At 54.0% G+C, this 19,606-nt stretch overlaps 4 protein-coding genes across 4 annotated transcripts, besides 1 other annotated feature; all 4 read right to left on the minus strand.

Moving 5' to 3' along the window:
* Positions 1 to 1,497: 1,497 nt before the first annotated feature.
* Positions 1,498 to 3,066, minus strand: LPMP_280500 (propionyl-coa carboxylase beta chain, putative; the record flags this gene model as incomplete). The annotated part of the gene is made up of 1 exon (XM_010702089.1): positions 1,498 to 3,066. One exon carries the CDS (start codon positions 3,064 to 3,066, stop codon positions 1,498 to 1,500), a length of 1,569 nt encoding a protein of 522 aa, XP_010700391.1.
* Positions 3,067 to 4,852: 1,786 nt separating this feature from the next.
* Positions 4,853 to 5,363: a repeat region.
* Positions 5,364 to 9,817: 4,454 nt separating this feature from the next.
* LPMP_280510 (hypothetical protein) lies at positions 9,818 to 11,959 on the minus strand (the record flags this gene model as incomplete). The annotated part of the gene is made up of 1 exon (XM_010702090.1): positions 9,818 to 11,959. One exon carries the CDS (start codon positions 11,957 to 11,959, stop codon positions 9,818 to 9,820), a length of 2,142 nt encoding a protein of 713 aa, XP_010700392.1.
* A 4,025-nt stretch (positions 11,960 to 15,984) lies between these two features.
* On the minus strand, positions 15,985 to 17,142 carry LPMP_280520 (hypothetical protein; the record flags this gene model as incomplete). Its single annotated transcript, XM_010702091.1, has 1 exon — positions 15,985 to 17,142. The coding sequence occupies one exon, from the start codon at positions 17,140 to 17,142 to the stop codon at positions 15,985 to 15,987; it is 1,158 nt and encodes a 385-aa protein (XP_010700393.1).
* A 1,483-nt stretch (positions 17,143 to 18,625) lies between these two features.
* LMAIRK (protein kinase, putative) lies at positions 18,626 to 19,531 on the minus strand (the record flags this gene model as incomplete). The annotated part of the gene is made up of 1 exon (XM_010702092.1): positions 18,626 to 19,531. One exon carries the CDS (start codon positions 19,529 to 19,531, stop codon positions 18,626 to 18,628), a length of 906 nt encoding a protein of 301 aa, XP_010700394.1.
* Positions 19,532 to 19,606: the final 75 nt, after the last annotated feature.

Here is a 19,606-nt window from a genome sequence, read left to right on the forward strand (position 1 = left end):
CGTAGAGTAGAAGTAAGTACCCTCGCCAGGCACATGTGCACCCCTGTGGTGTATTAGTTCTGTCTTTGCTGATCTGGCCGTGTGTCGCACCAAGGCGTCACCAAACACACACACGCGCACACCAACATGTACCACCAGCAGGTTACGCGCTCACTCACCGCTTCTCGCCTTTTCGGTTAGCGCCATCGCTGCCCCCCTGTCACGTTCCTCTTTCCGATTCACACGTATCCCTGCGCCCCAGTGCTACCCATTCAGCATCCCTGCCTCCCCTTCTGCCCCCGCAATCGAACCCAGAAAGTGGAACATCGAGAACAACAGCAGCACTACACATACACACACACACACACACACACGTCACGCCACGCTGTTCTCACAGTCGGCAGCAGGAGTCGCATCCATCATAAAATGTGCCGCATCCGCGTTGCTCCCTCGCTCTTCAACGAAGGTGCGCCGTGCTGCAGCTGTGCGATCTTCGCTTTTCAGTGCGTAGGTGCGTCTGTGCGCTTGTCTATGCATGAATATACACGATTGACTCCTACCGTTGAAGAGAAGGAGTGATGGGCCCGTTTGACGCATGCGTATGTGTTTGGAGGCACCCGTACTGCACAATATCCGAGCACTACACGGCTCATCGACGTGAACAACGGAAGCCTAGAAGTCAAGCAAGTCTACTGCAGACGAGACACAATGCAAGAGCACATGAAGGGGGGGGGGGGAAGTGAGGAGGTGGATAAAGCAACTCAAAAGTAGATGAGCAGGTACTTCTAGTGCGCCTTTTTTTCCCTCACATGCACGCGAACCGCTCTCTCTCTCGCCTACGAACACCCTACTTGACCAGAGGAGCAGAACGATAGGTAGGGAAATGGGGATGGCGGAAGGGAGAAACAGTACAAGTCGCCAAAGTCGGTAGTGCCCCGTTCGACTTACTCCACGCCCAGACCTTTTCTTTTTCGTATGTTGACTCTGCCTACACTGCTGGCTTGCCTTTATTTTTGGTATTCCTCAATCAAGCAGCACACGCACAGAGGGAGAGAGAGGAAGGGAGGGAGAGAGAGCAAAAGGGAAGGAGAGCAATGCGACATGCGTACCTGGTGAGCGGGGAGAGGAGGGGGGATCATTGCCAAAAACGCACCTCAGAGCACCGCGTTGCTGTGCCGGAGATACGACGATGAGACGAAGGAAAACGCAACGAGAAAGAAGAGAGAGTCCTGAAAAGAGAGGCACCCTGGAAGCGTCAGCAGCCGTAATAAGCGACCTCCGCACACACACACACACACACACGCATCTCCTGCAGCACATCATAAGAGGAGAGCTCTGTCGTGGAGAGGAGGGGGAGAGGGAGGAGCGGCAACAGAAAAGGCAGCAAACGCATGAGCACATCAACGGCCGCCCAAAACGGGGCACGGAACACTACAGCGTCGTTGCAAGCCGCGGGACACGTAGACATATGATAGGGGCATAGAAAGAGGAAGAGTACAGCTTTTTCTTCTCCGTCTTTTACAGTGGAATGTTGCCGTGCTTCTTCCACGGATTACAGAGTTGCTTGCGAGACAGACGCTCCAGATCTTCGCATACGCGAATACGGGTCTCGCTGGGATCAATCACAGCATCGATAAAGCCCTTTCGCGCGGCGGAGAGCGGGGTACAGAAGGTCTTCTCATAATCTACGATACGCTGCGCCTGCTGCTCCGCCGTCTCCTTCGAGTATAGTAGCTTGCATGCACCGGCAGCGCCCATGACGGCAATCTCGGCGCGCGGCCAGGCGTAGTTGCTGTCGCCACGGAGGTGCTTTGAGCTCATCACATCGTAGGCGCCACCGTACGCCTTGCGCGTGATAATCGTTATCTTAGGCACCGTCGCCTCCGCATAGGCATACAGCAGCTTCGCACCGTGGCGAATGATGCCGCCGTACTCCTGATGCACGCCCGGCAAGAACCCGGGGACATCTACGAAGGTGATGATTGGAATGTTGAAGGCATCAGCGAACCGTACCATGCGTGCGGCCTTGACGGAGGAGTCGATGTCCAGTACGCCAGCCTGCGCCTTCGGCTGGTTCGCAATGATGCACACCGAGCGACCCTCAATGCGTGCGAAACCGCAGATGATGTTCTTGGCGAACTGCGGCTGAATCTCAAAGAAGGAGTCTTGGTCAATCACAGGGAGGATAGCGTCGCGCATGTCGTAGGCCTCCTTCACCTCCAGGGGCACGACCGTGTTCAGCGAGGAGACGTCGCGGTGGCGGTTGTCGGCCGTTGGCACCACTGGGGCAGAGTCGCGGTTGTTCAGCGGCAGATATGAGTAGAGGCGGCGGAGCTGCGCCAGCGCTACGATGTCGTTCGGGAACGTACCCGCTGACACACCCGATTTGGTCGCGTGCACATGCGGACCGCCGAGCTCCTCCTTTCCCACAAGCTTTCCGCCCACGGCACTCACCACCTCCGGACCCGTCACAAACATGTAGGACGAGTTCTCCACCATGAACGTGAAGTCGGTTATAGCGGGCGAGTAGACAGCACCGCCTGCACAGGGGCCCATGATCACGGAGATCTGGGGAATGACACCGGAGAAGAGCGTGTTGCGGAGGAAAATCTCAGCGTAGCCAGCCAGCGAGTCCACACCCTCCTGGATGCGCGCGCCGCCGGAGTCGTTGAAGCCGATCACGGGCACACCGATCTTGGCGGCCTCGTCCATGATGCGCACCACCTTTGCGGCATTGGAGCCAGAGAGAGAGCCGCCGAACACCGTGAAGTCGTGCGAGAAGAGAAACACAGGGCGACCAAAGACCTTGCCCGTACCCGTAATGAAGCCGTCACCCGGCACCTTCCTATTCTCCATACCAAAATTGTGGCACTCATGCTCAACGAGGGCATCACGCTCACGGAATGTGCCGGGATCGCAGAAGAGCTCCACGCGCTCCATGGCAGTCAGGCGTTTCTTCTTGTGGCGTGACACCTCAGCTGCGGTCGGGTTGTGTGTGTGGCGGTCAAACTCCTTCGCTAGTTGCGAGATGCCTATCCCACCCACACCGACGGCCGCGGAAGCCACCACCACGCGCGCTCGGCGCATCATTCTTACTCATGCACTTGAGTTTGTTGTTGTTGCTGAGCCCACACAAAGTGAGCGGAAAAGACGGAGAGAACGAATTCAACGGAGTAGAACGAGGGCTGCAGAGACGGAAATCAAGTCAATCACACTTGACAAGACCAACAAGCAAAACGGAAAACAAAAAAGCACTCGCGAGTGAGAGCGTCGAGCAAATGGTAGCAGGGAGTTGATGAGGAAACATAGAGCAAAAAAAAAGAGAGAGAGACGCCTTTCCCCTCTCTTCCCCACCCCCCTCAAAAAAAAAAAAAACAGGCGGAAGGTGAAGTGCTGTGCGCGTCCGTGCAAGGCGATGGAGGAGTGGAGGAAGGACGGGAGAGAAGACTTCTGACAAGATAGATGTGTGTGTGTGTGTGAGGGGGGGTTGGTGTGTGTGGAGGGTATAGGTGTGTGTGGGTGAGTGGGTGCTGTTCTTGTCTTTTTTCTTTTTTGTTTTGTATTTTATTGCTGTTACTTTCGAAGAGGGCTCTGACGATGAGGCTTTCCTGGTTGAGAGAAGCGCGGCGGTGGTTCAGCACATGCGTGAAGAGGAGGTGAAGGAGGGGGGTCAGTCAGTGGGTGTACGTGTGCCGGTCACCCATGAAGGGGGTGCGGCGAGGACGGGGAGAGGGAGAAAGAGCCATTATAATGTGTGTTGTGCAGCGAGAGGAACGAGAGGAAACATCACAGGGGCGATCGGGTGGCAAGAGGAAGAGGCAAGACGATGAAAGCAAATGATAGGCGAGAGAAACAAGCAAGAGAAAGGGGGGAAGGGAGGCTACGCACGTAGAAGGTCGTCATGCCTATATAACGCAGGTGTTTGGGGAAAAAAAGAGAGGGTGAGGAAGAGATATTTCCCTCCCGTTCCAGCGCCGCTGTGCCTTCTCTGAAGCGCCACTAGCACCTCGATCCTCTCCCTCGCCCAGCACCAGCTCGCCTAATCACGAGCACAAAAACTGATGAGAGAACAGAGGGAGAGGGGCGAGGAAGGTGGCAACACATGGAGGTGGACAAGTCCCTCTTGCACTGAGTATCCCCCTGCTGCAATACTTTTTTTGTTTTCTTCTCACACACATTACTGTACATGTGCGCGTTGTGTTTCTTTGCTTGATCGTACCGCTTCGTACTCCCTCGCTGTTTTCTATCATTCCCTCTCGAGTGGAAGAATTTGTCCAGAGAGAAATCGGGCTACCGATACGCCTGTACACAAAGGGAAAGTGAGGCAAAGCAAAGCAAAAATAAATAAAGGCAGTACTCAACTACTGTTTAACGCCATGTATAAACAACCAGACAGAGAGAGAGGATGTAGAAGACAGGCGTCCCAGCCAGCTAAAACACAGTCCTGCAGAAGCACGCACGCATAAACGAACATCGGTAAGTCGCAGAACAGCCCAACAGCAAAACAGGCATATATGTGTGAACAGCGTAGAAAAAAAGAAGAGAAACCACAACGACATCACCAATAAACACCAAGAGCACGATTCATATAATCATCAGCCACGTGCGCATCTGAATTAGCTTGTGGGTGGTGTGTGTGGGCGCGCGCGTGTGTGTGTGTGTGATTACTCGCCTGAGAGAACCGCTCGCACTCAGATACACGCGCGCACACGCGCAAGCCGAAAAGCACTGCCCAGCATAGGTGGACCGAAACACACAAAGGGAGAGATGCATGAGTTCAAGAGCAAACGAGCAAAAAAAAAAAACAATCGAAATATGGACAGACAACGGGAGCAAGAGAGAGCGGTAACACATGCTAGTTCAACAAGCTTGCTTTCGTTTTTCAGTGTGACCATTCACTGTCATACAACACATGAGTCCAAGGCCACTCGAGGCCTCAGCCCAGCCACAGGACCATCGCGCGGGGAAAAGCAGCAGCAGAAGCGCGTTACAGCAGTGCGCCGACTCAGCCATCGGAGCACAGCTCCGGCCTCCCGCTGTCGACCCACCGCCGCCCCCATCACGCCGCTTGCTACCTGGAGCAACCCTCAGGGTGGCTCAGTCACCCTCCCCTCCCCCCCCTGCAGCAGGCATTAAGGACCGGGTGGGGGTGGGGACATTCGGGTCAGGGCGACACTCTGCCTATCATATGGATGACGCAAGCGTGTACGCTGTCGTAGGCCGTTCTGCCGCCAGTAGCGATGCAGGGCTCTGACCTCTCCGCCTTGTAGGAGAGGTACGAAGATCGCCAGACGTGGCTCAGCGCACTGGCAGGGGCTAGAGGGATACGTGACGTTTCCCCACGTAGAGTGGTTACGGGGCTCTGGACGCCGCGCAATGCGGTGCGCTCTCGCCATCGGGGAAATCAAACGAGTAAAGTGAACAACAAACAACATGCACAAGAAAAGGAACAGTTGTAGAGAATTTCATTTATTTTTGGTTGTACACGTGCGTGGGAAGCGATAACGTTGGTGTGGGTGGTTGGGTGCGAAGGAGTGGGAGGGGGGAGGGGGAGGAATGAGTACGCTGCGGCGGCGGTGTTTGGGTGCGTGCACAGAAACACACACACACACAAAAAAAAAAGAAAAAGAAATCAGTGACAATGGAGCAACAGCAAGAGAAGCCAAACTAACACCAAAAAATATACGCAAAACGAGATAAGCCGACGCCAAAACCCGCCCGCCAAAGCAGGAAGGACACTCATAGGTGGTGGTAAAAAGTAACACAGGAACAACTAAAAGAAGAGAGAGAGGAAGAAAAGAAGAAACAACGAGAAAAGACGCAACAGCCAACTACTGAGTCAGTCGAGGAAGAAAGGGGCGGGAGTCATCCAAATAAGAGATTACGCACAACGCCACCAAAAATAAAACCAGCCACCGCAGTCGCAGTATTCGCCGTAATACCGTCAGAATGAATGACTGGAAAAGCACGAGAACAAGAGGGGAGTGCTCGCCAGGTGGCAGCAGTAGTGCGCCACGAAGAAAGCAGCCAGGAAGGGAAATAGACAGAGCAATAAGAACAGCACAACCAATTTTTTCAAAAGGGCGGGGGTCGCAACAAGAGCTAGAAGAGAAGGAGGGGGACGGGGGAGGGAAGAAAAACATGCCTGGCTATAAGAGCGACTTGCATCACTGAACTGTGGGAAAGGGGGAAAAAAACGCACACACAAAGAGAAACCAAGCAAGAGGGGGGAAATGGGGGAGGGGGACGGAGTAAAAGTGTGAAGCACAACAACGGAGCAAAAAATATATAGAGGAAATTAGATCACGACATTTGTGGACATGTCGAGGGGGTGGGGAGAGGCGTACGTGAGCGAAACCGAGTAGGAATCCGACAGATAAGAACACAAACGAACACTATAGCTGCTATTTTTTTCTTTTCGAATCTCTCTCTCTCTCTCTCTCTACGGGGCAAAACAGAAGGAGGAGAGGACCAGGAAGAAATGGCAGCGAGGCACTGAACGGCGATAGTCCTCCTCGATTGACGAAAAAGTATACGCGTCAACGAAAGGCGTAAACGAATAAGACCGAGGCAAAACGGGCATACCTTCTCTCTCTGCCCCTCCCCCTGTTCCCCCCCCCCGTCCCCTCATCTCCAGCGTCTGCGCTTCTGTCTCTGTGTGTAGATGTACGTGAGTGTGCAAGGGCAAGCCGGGCAAGCATTCCCACACACACTGCCAGACGGCACGTTCACAAGCCTGCGCGCTCGATACAATGGAGAAGGCGAGGACGAGGGAAGCTGCTCGGTTCAGTGTCCGTTATTTTTTTTTTGCGTGTCTCTTCTTGGTTGTTGCAGCAGAGAGCCAATTGTGCGCGAGTGTGCACCAAAGAAGACGACGGAAGAAGAAAAAAAAAGAGCGAGGCAAACAATATAAAAGCCTTCGGAGAAGCCTGTGGAGTTGCCCTCTTTATGCCTCTTCTTTTTTTTTCTTATTTCATTCATTCATGACTCTCGTTGAGGTTATTGGCGCATCTGCTTGGCAGATACGCTTGTGCCTTCTACGCCTCTCCCTCTCCTGCGGCTCATTGCCCATCACGTAGACATATCGATGTGCGAATTCTCTCACCGACATTCCACTGAGTCAAGATAAGACACAAAAGGGGGGAGCCAAAAGCAAAGGGGGTGGCCGTGAAGAGAGGAGACGAGCTCTTCCTCTTTTTGTTTTAGTTTGTTTTTATGTGCGTGTGGGGTAAGAGAAGGGATACGGGGGCAAAGAGAAAGTCATCTCAGGAGAAACAGCGAGAGGGACAGAGAGAGGTTCGATACATGAACACACACACACACACGCACACACACACGTGTGAGGGCAAGCAGAAGAGAGGTAAGTTGAGAAAAACGAAACGGAGGAGAGAGTGAACAGAAAGAAGCCAGAGTTGAAGTTGCGGCAAGCAGTAACACACACCTCGCACCTTGTCCTCTCAGGCCTTTCTGCTCTCTGCCTTTCTCTCTCACCTTCACTGCTTGTGGTTATAGCATCACACATGCACGCACGTATGACAGGCAACGAGGAGAAGGGCAGCAAGAGAGAAGAAGAGAGAAGAAGAGAGAAGGGTGGCACAGTTGAACACGGGAAAGGGCATAGGAAGAAAAAAGGGGAGAATCAAACAAGAAAAAGGAGAGCGCTACAGCCAAAAACACTCAGATCAGAGAGAAAAAGAGAGACGGAAGTCGCAGTCGAAGGGCTCACAAGTGGGCAAGAGAGGAGGACGGGCACCAAGGAAAACTAAGGACACCACTGAGAACCGGGGCCAGGGAGACAGGGGCCTGCTCACACAACAAAAAAGTCGTGGTGAAGCGCTTATGAACATAAATCCAGACCACAGCATGCAGAGGGAGAGGGGGGGGCACAGATAAAAGCCTAAGCACACGCATGCACACTCCTTCCCTAGACCGGGCGGCAGAGAGGAGGTTGTGGAGAGGGAGAGGATGCCAGGACAGCGCGAGAGGAAAGGGAAAGTGCGACGAAAGAGAGGTGAAGGGAGAGATGGGGAGAACGCAAGAAGAAAATGAGGCACACACACACACGCATACACACAAGCGCGCGCGCGAAAAAAAAAGACGAGAAAACAAAGGAATCATACGACACCAGAGAACCCAAAGACACATACGGCACAGTCGACAGAGAGAAGACAGTCACCGATGATAAAACGAGGAGGATGGGGAAGAGAGAGAGAGAGAGAGAAATCACTCAAAACAAAGCATATAATAAACGCGCAGACGACGGGCAGCGTTGGCATCTTCGTCTCTCACGCCTTCGATTGTTATCTCCCCCTTATTTAGCACCTCTATCTGTCTACATCTCGGCGATAGCCAATAACCTTCAGTCGTGTTTCTGTTGCAAGATAGCACCATCACTTGCTGATAAGGGTCACCCTCTCACCCTCTATAGTTTACTTCACTACGTGTGTGTGCGTGTTTGTGTACCCGCACCACCCTCTTCCTTTCTCTCAAATCCACTGGCTTCTCATAGTGGGTCGTGGCCAGTTGCCGCCTGCCGGGCTGCCTACTCGTGATCCCCCCTTTTCGTCACTACGTTGCACGTTGGCCAAAGGCGCATGACGCATCGCCCAGCGCTCCCGCGCGTCGTTTGAAATCTTTCCTCTTCTTCCTTCGTCTTGAGCTCAGTATCTCTCCGCCTCTCAACCTGTCTGTCTCCGCAGACCAGCAGGTGTCTCTTTTCAGATGAGTCCCCCGCCAGCACGGCAGCACAGCGTTTTTCGTTTTCTTTTCGATAATTCTCTGGGAAACGATGTTTTCTTCTGTCGCACTTTTCTCGTACATTAAATAGGCGGAGAAAGGCGGAGGTCGGTACGCCTCCACACAGTCGCACCGAGAGACCTCAGCGGAAAACAAAACGTCTCAGAAGAAGCGCAGTACGACCACACCATCACCAAATCGAAGAGAAAATACACACAAAAAAATCACCAGAAGTGAAGAGGAAACAAAAGAAAACAGAGAAAACGATTGCACGCAGGCGTATGTGGGTGTGGGTGTGCGCGCGCTTGTAAGCCGAGTCATCCGCCGAAGTGTATGTGTTCGTTTTGTTGCTGTTATTTCCTATTTTGGGGGGGGGAGGGGGGCACGTGCAGTCCACCACAATCATGCAAAGACGTAGGACCGATGCAAACAACACAACAGAGGGGAAAAGAAACGAGGAAGCAAAACACACAAAGCAACGCGAAGGGGAAAAAGGAGAAGAGGGAGATGGAGAGAGAGAGCAGTGCAACGCAAGAAGTGAGCTAAATAAATAAATAAAAATGATGCACCGAAGCAGTGCAAAAAGAACAGCAACGCCACACCAAAAAAAAAAAAACGAAAAGAAGAAAACCGAGGCTGCAGCGACGGTTGATGCACGTGCGTAAACAGGCAAACGTGATCCCATCTAACACCACGATGGTGAGAGAATTGCCCGCCCAAACGTGCACTTGCTCAGAACTGCACAGGAATGCAGAGCCACGGTAGTAAAAGAGTGGCACCCGTTACAGACGGGGATAAGGCTGAGAATTCTGTGACTGAAAAAGTGGGAACCTAAACGAAAGAGAGCAACACGCAGGGCCAGCAAAGCACCGAAAGAAAATGGACGGAAGAGAGATGCACCTCGTACAGGATGCGCAGACGGAGAAGGAGGAAAATGCATCCACTTTCCAGCCGCGCACAGCGGCTTCATTCACGTGTATGCTGAGCGCGTATACGCGGGAAAGGAGTAGGGCGGGGTGGTGGTGGTGGTGGGGGGGTGCATTTGGCATGGGGTGAACCGCCAAAACGGAAGAGGGCGTGGTGGTCCCAATGCTCTTTTCCGTCACGCGGCACCGTAAACCGGCCAATCCATCGTCAACACCTCCTCCTTGGCGATGGGCCGCAGTGTCCGCAGGCGCAGGCTTGCCGCCGACTCCGCAAACGTGCGCACCATCACGTTGGGCCGCATCGTCTCCGATCGCGTGCAGTTGTTCGATGTCATAAGAGAGGCCAGTTCGAACATGGAGATGCAGATGTGGTACGTGCCCGGTACACCTTGGCGTGGAGCATTCAGCACTTGCTGTAGGCATAAGTGGAACGGGGTATCGCTGTCTTGCAAACCGGCTGGACTGTCTTCTGCGGTCACCAAGTCAAGATGGCTACGCACACGCTCCACCACCTTGGGCCACATGGAGCAGCAGATGATGATCGAGTTCGACTTAGCCTTTTCGTAGTAGTCCTGAAACACCTCGAAGGTGAGCTGGTCACTGTCCTCGGAAGAGAACCCTTGGGAGAGGGTGGAGTAGCATGTTATAAGTAACTCCTTCACCTCTCTCCGCTGACTTCGCACAACGTCGGCAACGGGTAGCCACCGGTACTGCTGAACTGCCTCCTGGGCGGGCAGTACGCTGCTCACCATACGTGACATCATCCGTACCGCTATGCGGACGCAAGCGGCGGTGATGATGGGACGCGTATCCTCTGCCACGCATTGGGGCGTCGGGGAGATGTCAGTCGGGACTTCCTCATCGGCGGCGTTGGCAGCGCACGTCATGACGTACTGATCCAGGAGGCAATGCACCACCGGCACCCCATCGCGCCATCGCCCGCGCTGCGTGCATTCCACCCAGTGATGCTCCACCCACGCCTTTGACTTGCAACTTTCACTGCAGTAGAGGGCGTTGCAGCTACTATCGCACGGTACAGGGCGGACCACAACGTGAAGAGAGTTGAGCAGCTGCTTCGTCAACCCAGGAATCTGCTCCGCCATCTGAGCTTCGTCCACGAATGGGCGGCCGCAATGGCAGCACATCGGGCAGCACTGTCGCCCGCTCGCGACGCGGTAGATGCCGCTCAGCAGCGGGAATACGCAGCTGGAAGCCTCCTTCATCACAATCTCGCTTGCGTCCATGTTCTGCGCCGCCACGGCGATGGCGCGTTGTGCTGCGTCGTCGTAAAAAATCCGCATTTTTTTGTAGCGCTTCGTGCGTCCCTCGTAGAGCATCGCCACGGAGTTGCCCTCGAGGAGGATGCGCACGACCGTGCTGGAGCTGTCGTACTTGAGCGCTGTAGCGTACATCTTCTGCGCATCAACAAACTTTTTCATGCTACGCAGCACGTTGCCCGTTCGGATATACCCCACACTCTCCCGCGGAACAAGGTGCACCACACGATTGGCATCTTCCAGCGCCCGGTCTTTTTCACCTGCCAAGAGATACGCCACAGAGCGGCTGCTGCGCACCCGCGCCTCTTCTTCTGGCATCTCCTCGAGAGCGCGGTTGTAGTAGCGTAGCGCAGCCTCGCAGTTGCGCTTGCCGATTTCTGCAGTTCCCCTCCTCATGTATGTCATAAAACTGCGTCGGCGGGCGTCGTCCGCAGAGCTAGTCATGTAGACGGCGCTGCGCACAGACTTCACCGACGTTAGTATGTTGTTGTTCCCTGCGGATGGTGTTGCCGCCCCTCTCGCTTCCAGCACTGTGCAACCCGTCTCTGCAGCGGTCGCCGTGGCTACACAGAGCTGCACAGGCCTGCTCAGGATGTCCTCAGCGTTGTCCTCCAGCTCCAGGCCGGAGAGTGCACTGCGAATACTCGAGTAGTACCGAGTCGCCTTCACTTTCGGTTCGCTCAGGCACGCGCGGTAGAGGGTGCAGCCGACGCGCTCAAAGCCGTCGATGTCGTTGCACAGCACAAACGTGTAATCTCCGGTGTGTCGATCCACTCGCACCCGGCGCCGCGGAACCGCGAAGACAGCCTCCATGATTGGCTCCCAGTGACTACTTTCCTGCGCAATCTTGGCAAATTCGATGTCACGCAGCTCTACCTCACACCCGAGCGGGTAGTCCTCTGCGGCGGGAGCTATGGGACGATCCTCGAGGTTACTCGCCGCAAAAAACGGCATGTCGGGGACATTGCCGTCATCCTCTGGACAGAGAGAGAAGAGGTTGCCCTCGGCAGTCGCGTCTGCGACGCCCAGGGACATATGCATCTTGCGCGGGCCTGGGTGTATAAGATGATTCGAGAAAATAAATATGACGGAATCTACCGTAAGCTCGCGTGGGCGTACTGAACAGATCGCTTCCCCTTGCGCTTTTATAAGCTCTCTCACCCTTTCCACGATAGTGCCCGCCTTGCGGTCTCCTCCACCGGGGCCGACTTCTGCCCTACTACACCCCACACTCACAGGCGAAGATAGCCACGCGCCCTCTCAGGGTCACTGCTCAAAATGCGTACACGCACGCACTGGCAAACACAGAGAGGAGGGAAAAAGGTAGACGTAAAGCGTCTCGAGTCCCGTCTCGCACAAGTGATACGATACCCACCGGTGGCCCACACGCATGCACATGCGCTCTGACCAAACAAAGGAATAAATGCAGCGAAGAAGAAAAACACAGAAGAAATGCACGAGAGACGAGACCCACGTTGCCACCGAGAGGGATTCAAGCGCAGACACACATGCACGCACGCACAAGAAGAGGAGAGGGCAATGCAAATGTGTCGATGTGTTTGTTCGGTACACGCAGATATAGAGGGAGAGAGGGGAGTCGGCTCTTCGTGCAGGCGAAGAAAGGATGGGGAGAAGATGCAAGGGAGGTACGCACACTCTTGAGAAGGGGAAAGAGGAGAAAGAGGGGTGGGGTGCAGTCGTTCAAGCAAGAAAAGGGCGGTAAAAAAAAATGGAGAGGCAAGCGGGGGTAGGGAAGAGACCGAATAGAGGAGAGAGAGTGTGTGGGGGGGGGAAGAGGGAGAAGGAGCGCTAGGAAAGGCACCAGGAGAGAGAAAGAAATAGATGAGACTGGGAAGAGATAAACCAAGCATCCACACAACAACAAACAAAACACCACCACCAACACCCGCAGACACAAACACATGCAAAACCTACCACTCCCCTTCAAGAAAAGCCGAGTACAGATGAAGACGTGATAATGCGATGATGATGAATTGAACGAGCCAGAACACACTGACACACCTTGGCAAGAGAGAACCAACAACAACGAAGAGGGGATGGGCACGCCGCCACACGTACGCGCGAAGGAAAACAGAGAGAAATCGAGGGAAGGAGTGCGGGGCGGTGGTGGTGTGGAGCACACACGCACACCAGCGCACAAACGTACAGCGGCAAGTAGGCGTGATTCCAGTAAAGGAAGGAAGCGGTGGAAAAGGAAGAGAAAAACAAACAAAAAAAGAGACTGGCCTTTGTCGCCCCTGCTCGCTTTCCGTCTGTGGAAGACTTCTATTCTGTCAATGTATGTAGACGCCGTTCTGTGGAGGCAGCGATAGAGAGGGGCGGGGTGAATGACACACACACACACGTACACGTACACGTACATACAGACACAAATCAACGCGCGAATGCAGGCGCACCGACACAGACGCACACAAGCTGGCAATAACAGACTTGAAAAAGAAGGAGCGGGGGACTACGAAACAGACAAAAGACACGAATGAGAAAAAGGTGAGAGAGAGAGAGGGGGGGGGGCGGGGAGATGAATCGAAGACGAAAACAAATCGAAAATCCCAAGAAGAAGGCGTATGAAGAGCGAGAGAGGAAATGCAAAGCAGCCCAGAAAGAAAGAAAACCGAAGAAGGGAAAAGGGACTGTAGGAGATGGGGAGGAGGGAGGGGGTTTCCTTTAGTGTTTCTTTTGTTTTTGCTTGGCTAGTTAGTTCGAGGCAGCGTGTATGACAAGCTAAACGACAAGACAGCAGACTCACACATACACACACAAGCACACGCACACACACACACATACACTAAAAGGAAAGAGTTACAGGAGCTGTGTGACTTCCTTCGAGATTTGCTTTCTGGTTCGCTCTGTTTCTTCTTCCTTGTAGTTTACACAATACTAAATATATCTATACATCCAGCGCGTGTAAGCGTGCTGCGTGTACCGTGAAGACCACCTGCACAGCAGCAAAATAAGAGCGAACAACGTAAGTGGCTGAAAGTAGAAAATAAGAGGGTGGAGGTGAGGGGGGAGTGTGTCTATGCAGAAAGCACCAAGGCACGTACACACACCCACACGCAGCAACGACAACGGAGGCAATCAAAGGATTTTCCCGCCGCAACAGTACGGGCAACAACAGGAGCAACAATCGCTGTTCAGGGAGGAGAGGCGAGCAGGCAAAGAGCACAACTGTGCACGTGATGAAAGTGCGGCAGAGAGACGGTGCCGATAAAACACAAACGAGGGCAACGCGTAGATGCGGAGGGAATAAAAGAGACGAGTGTCAAGACACGCTCCCGCTCACACGCCTAGGCACACACAGAGACACCGACACACCGGGTGGCTGCAGCTCGACAAACGAAAGAAACAAAAAAAGCGAAAAGTTGCCACCGTGGTGAGTCGCAGAAATGGACGTCGCAGTTGCTGCCTGGACACAAGTGAACAGAGAAGAGCTCCTACAGCTGGTGTGCGGGCTCGATAGGGAAAGAGAGGAAAAGAGAGTGACAAAAATAAGACAGATAAGGAGAGGCGCGGAGACGTATACGTACGCTCAGGCACACCAACACACTTACACTGACACACCCAGAAGGGGAGAGAGCGAGCGAGCGAGCGAGAATAGGAGCGTGAGGAAAGGAAGATAACAAATAGGAGAAAACGGCACGGGAGGGAAAGAAAGGGAAGGGGGGAGGGCAAGAAGGCGAAGGAAAAAGGTGAGGATGACAACTTCTCGACTTAGCGCGCTGACTAAAGAACACAAACCAAAAAAGAAACACAGGAGAGAGAGGTGCGCGGCGGACAATAAATTAAGTGGAGAGAAAATAAAGAAAGAATGGACAATAAAAGAGGAGCGCGAACGCGAGGAAGGGAGAGGGAGGGGGAGGGAGAGACCCCGTGTGCCCCTTTCACTTTTCTCTTCGTTTGTTTGTTTGTTTTTATTGTCGCTACACCAGCAAACAACAGCCATACCCCACACCCCTCGATAAAGGGGGGCGGGGGGGAAGAGAAGCGCTATGGCAAGGGGAGCCTTTCAACAGTTTTGTTTCTCGTCAATATCGGACTTTCGTTACGCCTTCTTCTACAACCCTTTCTTGCGCTTCTTTTCAACTTGGGCGTCCAATCACGAGAGCGTCTGCAGGCATGCGAGTGAGAAAGATTATGACGCGTGTTTATCGCGGCTTGGTCGGTTTCTTTCGTTGTCTATGCTGTTTGTCTTGCCGTGAGGTGAAACAGGCGCTTGCGCAGCGCAAGCAGAAAAGGAAAAAAAAAATAGAAAAGGGGACGTAGCGGCAACAACCTTCAGCGTATGCGCGCGTGTGTTAGTGTTTGGTAAAACACCGTGTATGAATGTGCTTGAGAGAGAAAATAGGGAGGAAGACAAAAAGGAATAAGGGCAAGTCTGGGCCCAATATGACTCTGCCGACTTTCGTTTTAGCGTGTGCAGGTAAGGCCCTTCAGCCTGCGCAGACACCTGCGTGTGTGTGGGTGGGTTGGGGGGGAGGAGGTTGTCAGGGTGTGGCGCGTGCGCAGACCAACCCAAACAGCAAGAGAGTTCGACAGAGACGGGAGGAGAGGTGAGGGCGACGCGTGAATATTCACAAAGAGCAGAGAGAGAGAGGGGGGTGGGAAAGGTACAGTGGGAAGGGCGAGTGTGAGGAGATCCCCGCGCCTGTACAACTACCGCTGTGGCGGTAGTAAGGGGGGAGTACTAGTAAGACGCACCGCAACGGCTTGCAGCAACGCGCGTGACTGCAAGCTGCACCTACACACACACACACACATACGCGAACACCGCCCTACACAGTCCACATGAGGTCAACTCGTCTTGGATCGCCAACACTGCACGAAACCGACACTTCCTAGTCTCCTCCGTTTTTCGCGTTACTTACGAGAGGGGGGAAGGGGGAGGGGGGAGGAGGAGGGCATATATACACATCGCGTAGCAAGACAAAACTGCCGCTACCCTTCTCTCCTGTGGTGCAGCGGAGAGGGGGGGAAGGGGAAGGGAAAACCGCAGCGAGACAAAGTGTAGTCCTCTTGGGGTGGGTGTGCGCGCACACACGCAAAGCTTACGGTTGCTCGGCAAACATGAGGTCAAAGAGTTGAGCCATGCGAATGGCATCACTCACTGCCTCGCTACGGTCAGAGAGCAGCCGCTTCATCCTTTCCACCTCCGTAGCCCAATTCACACTGGGTAGGTCAACAGACGACATTAACCGAGGCACTTGCTCTATGATCAGGGTACTGCGGAACTTTTCCTCGGTGCCAGTTGGCGGCTCCATAAATGACAGCTCCTCGAGCGCGCGCTGGACATCTTGCAAAGCGGGAAGCTGATCCAGCAGTGTCTCATTCATGAGAGAGCGAACGCGCAGGAGCGTGATCTTCCTGTGCTGCGTGTACGGATACTGTCGACGACACTCGGAGTCGCACAGGAGCTTGTGCAGACAGAACCACGCATGGGCCTCTGGCACGCATACCCTCTGTGACTCGTCCCCGGGTGCCGCAATGAAGGTACCGCTTTGAAATTTCTGCACCACGCCGGCGGAACGGCGCAGCCACGGCTGGAGTAGCAGCGCCTCTGCCAAGCCGAAAGGAACATCGTTTCTCCGCAAGACGTGGTTCATGGCGGACAGAGGCAGCGCCTCTAGTCGGTCCGTGATGAACCACAGCACGGAGATGCACCTCATTGCTCGTTGAATGCGCTGCTCCCGCAGCTGCTGCTCCAGGTAGTCAAGCGGGCTCTCCTTCACCGCTACAGTCGGCACCTCACTGATGTTCTTCTCAGAGAAGAGACGAGTCACCTGACGCCAGCAGTAATCAATGAGCTCCAGAACATCATCACCGAATCCAACCACTACCTCCTCATAGAAGCAAATACACTCCAGCAGGTTCACAAGCACTGACTCGTAAGCACAGTACATGTACGTCGCCGTCGGATTGTGCGTGACGGCCTCGACGGCGCCTGGCAGCACGCGCTGCCGCCATACCTCCATCACCAGCAACTCGTGCAAGACGTCACTAAGCTTGTCGTGCTCAAGAAGAAACGATTTCACAAAGTCATCCGTCTTCTGCATAGCGTTGCTGTGCGTACACATGTTGAGCCGCTCCATCGCCTCACGCTGATCTTTCCAGGAAGACGTGCCGACTTCCCCCACAGAGAAGGAGCGCAGTTGCCGGATGCTGATCTCCGCATCCACCGGCGAAAGGGCGATGCCGCTGTACTCCATTCGCGACTTCAATGTGCAGTGGTGATGAGGTGGGAGGAGGAGAAATCGGAGAGGAAGCCGAGAGGGGCAATGACGTGTGACTTTGCCCTTGTACGCTTCTTGGACGAGTAGGGGTAGTTGATAATCGTATAATAAGCACCACGAAGTATATGACACACAAGAGCAGGTGACACGTACACCGTCCCCAACGTATCCTTTCTAAGTGTAGGTGTAATGTACGGTGTATGTGTCTGGGTGTGTGTACTCTTGCCTGACCGGTCTGAAAAGAGTCGCACTATGCTGGCTCCGTATAGATAGAGCAGTTACGTGCTGTTGTGGATGTCTGCTACTGCTTTCCTGGACCCTTGCGTTCCTGTTGGGCAATCTATGGGTGTGGTGTAGATGCGAGCAATGGCACAGTTCTTCCCGAAGGCCTCTTTGACCATTCGTTTGCGCTCATGGGTGTGTGCCAGCGTGGGGGCGAAAGGAGCGGCGATGGGGGAAGTCCAGATGATGAGGATAGACGCCAGATAAAAGGGGACATGGAACGCAGTTATGAAACACAGACAAACAGCGGAGAACAGCAGATGTGATACCAGCAGCGTTGGTGCAGGCAACTAGGTGCTTCCCACTAACCGAAGCGGGAGGCGCCTATCCCCGTTTGTATTTCCTCTCGCTATTGCAGAATAGAAAACGCGCAGGGGAGAGAGAGAGAGGGGGGAGCGCCCAGTAGGATGTGCATTCAGGCCTCGATCCTCTCCACCTTTCCGGCAACCGGGAATTGATTTTGCCGTACAAACAAAGTACATGGGTGGCGATTTGAGAGTTCACTTGTGCGTCTAAGAGGAGTCAGTAGAAGAAAAAGAAAAAGAGAGAAACACGAGAAGGACCTCATGTAGAGCGACAACGAACACACATGACAGGAGGGCACACTACTGGGACGAAACACAACGAGAGCAGCAGCGGCAGTGACGGCAGTAGCAGCAGCAGCAGGCCACTTTTCGTCTGAAGAAATCTAAGAAGCAAAAGGAAAGCCTCACAGAGCCTCTTCCGTCGAGGCGGCCCGCCAAGAGGAGTGAGGTCGCAGAATCACCAACACATCGATAGAAGAGAGAGAGAGCGTAAACTACAACAGCGCCTCAAAAAAAAAAACATAAAGAACAAGGGGACTGACCGCGAGAAAGGTCTAACGTGCAATGCGTCACGAGGGGTGAGGGGGGGGGAGGTAAACAAGAGAGAGAGAGAGCGCGGGCAAAATAGGAAAGTCACCTAGTCCAGACACGTGCACACAGGAGAAAGAGTAGGAGAAAGCGACAGGCAAAGGAGTGCAGAGAGGTGATGTCACACTTGAGAAATAAGGGGGGGGGCACAAAAGACAGTCCCGAGCACGAAAGCGATGCCCAAAACCCCCTCCCGCTCATTTCTTACTTGCACACTGCTGATGCACATCGCTTATGTTGGACACAAAGAACATGTGCTCGCCCTCTCCGTATAGCGTGTCTCGCTAGCTGCGCGGCCGCTTTCCCGTCGGGGGTGTAATACCGTTCGGCACATAGTAGTATTTGAGCAAGAACGGGTGGTTCAGCACGCGATGTAGCGCCAGCCGCTTCGACCCCTCGCGGACGAGCAGATTCGAAATCAAATCCTTTGCCTCTGGTGGAACGCTGTCCGGGATGGTGTACTGCATCGCATGGATCTTCTTGTAGATTTGGTCGTTGTCCTTGCACACAAACGGCGTGTGGCCCACAAGTAGCTCAAAGCAGAAGATGCCCAGGCACCAGAGGTCGGCGGTCATATCATACATCTGCCGACTGACAATCTCAGGCGGAAAGTACTCTGGCGTCCCGCAGGAGGTCTTGCGCCGATTCAGCGGATCGTGCACCGACCAGCCGAAATCGGCGAGCTTGATATTCTGGTTGTGGTCCAACAGAATGTTCTCTGGCTTGATGTCGCGATGCAGAATGTGGTGCTGGTGGAGGTACAGAAGCGCCTCGGTCAGCTGTGCTACGTAGCGGGCTGCCGTGGGTGGTGGGAACAGCTTCACGCGATTCAGCTCGCTGTAGAGCATACCATTGCTGCACGGCTCCAGGATGAGGTAAATATCGTGCTCGTCGAAGAAGTAGGCATAGGTTCGCAGGAGGTACTTATGCCGCGTGTTGAAGGCGATCTCGATCTCGCGCCGCAGCTGGTTGGCGATATCAAACTCTGCCAGTTTTTTAATAGAGAGCTTCTTGATGGCCACGACATAGTTGCTCTTGCGCACACTCGCCAAGTAGACATCGCCGTAGTTTCCACCACCCAGCTTGTGCAGCAGCTCAAAGTCGTGTATTGTCCACTCCGACCTTGGGGACGGTGGGGTAATGATGAAGTTATTCACGACACTGTCATCAGGGCCAACCTCCGTCGTCATTTTTCACGGTTGGCAATCCTGTCTGTGGTGTGGGTGGGCGAATTAAAGAAAGCGTGCCTGTTCGTCGCAGGGAAG

Source organism: Leishmania panamensis (assembly GCF_000755165.1).
Source record: "Leishmania panamensis strain MHOM/PA/94/PSC-1 chromosome 28 sequence".
Lineage (NCBI taxonomy): Eukaryota > Euglenozoa > Kinetoplastea > Trypanosomatida > Trypanosomatidae > Leishmania > Leishmania panamensis.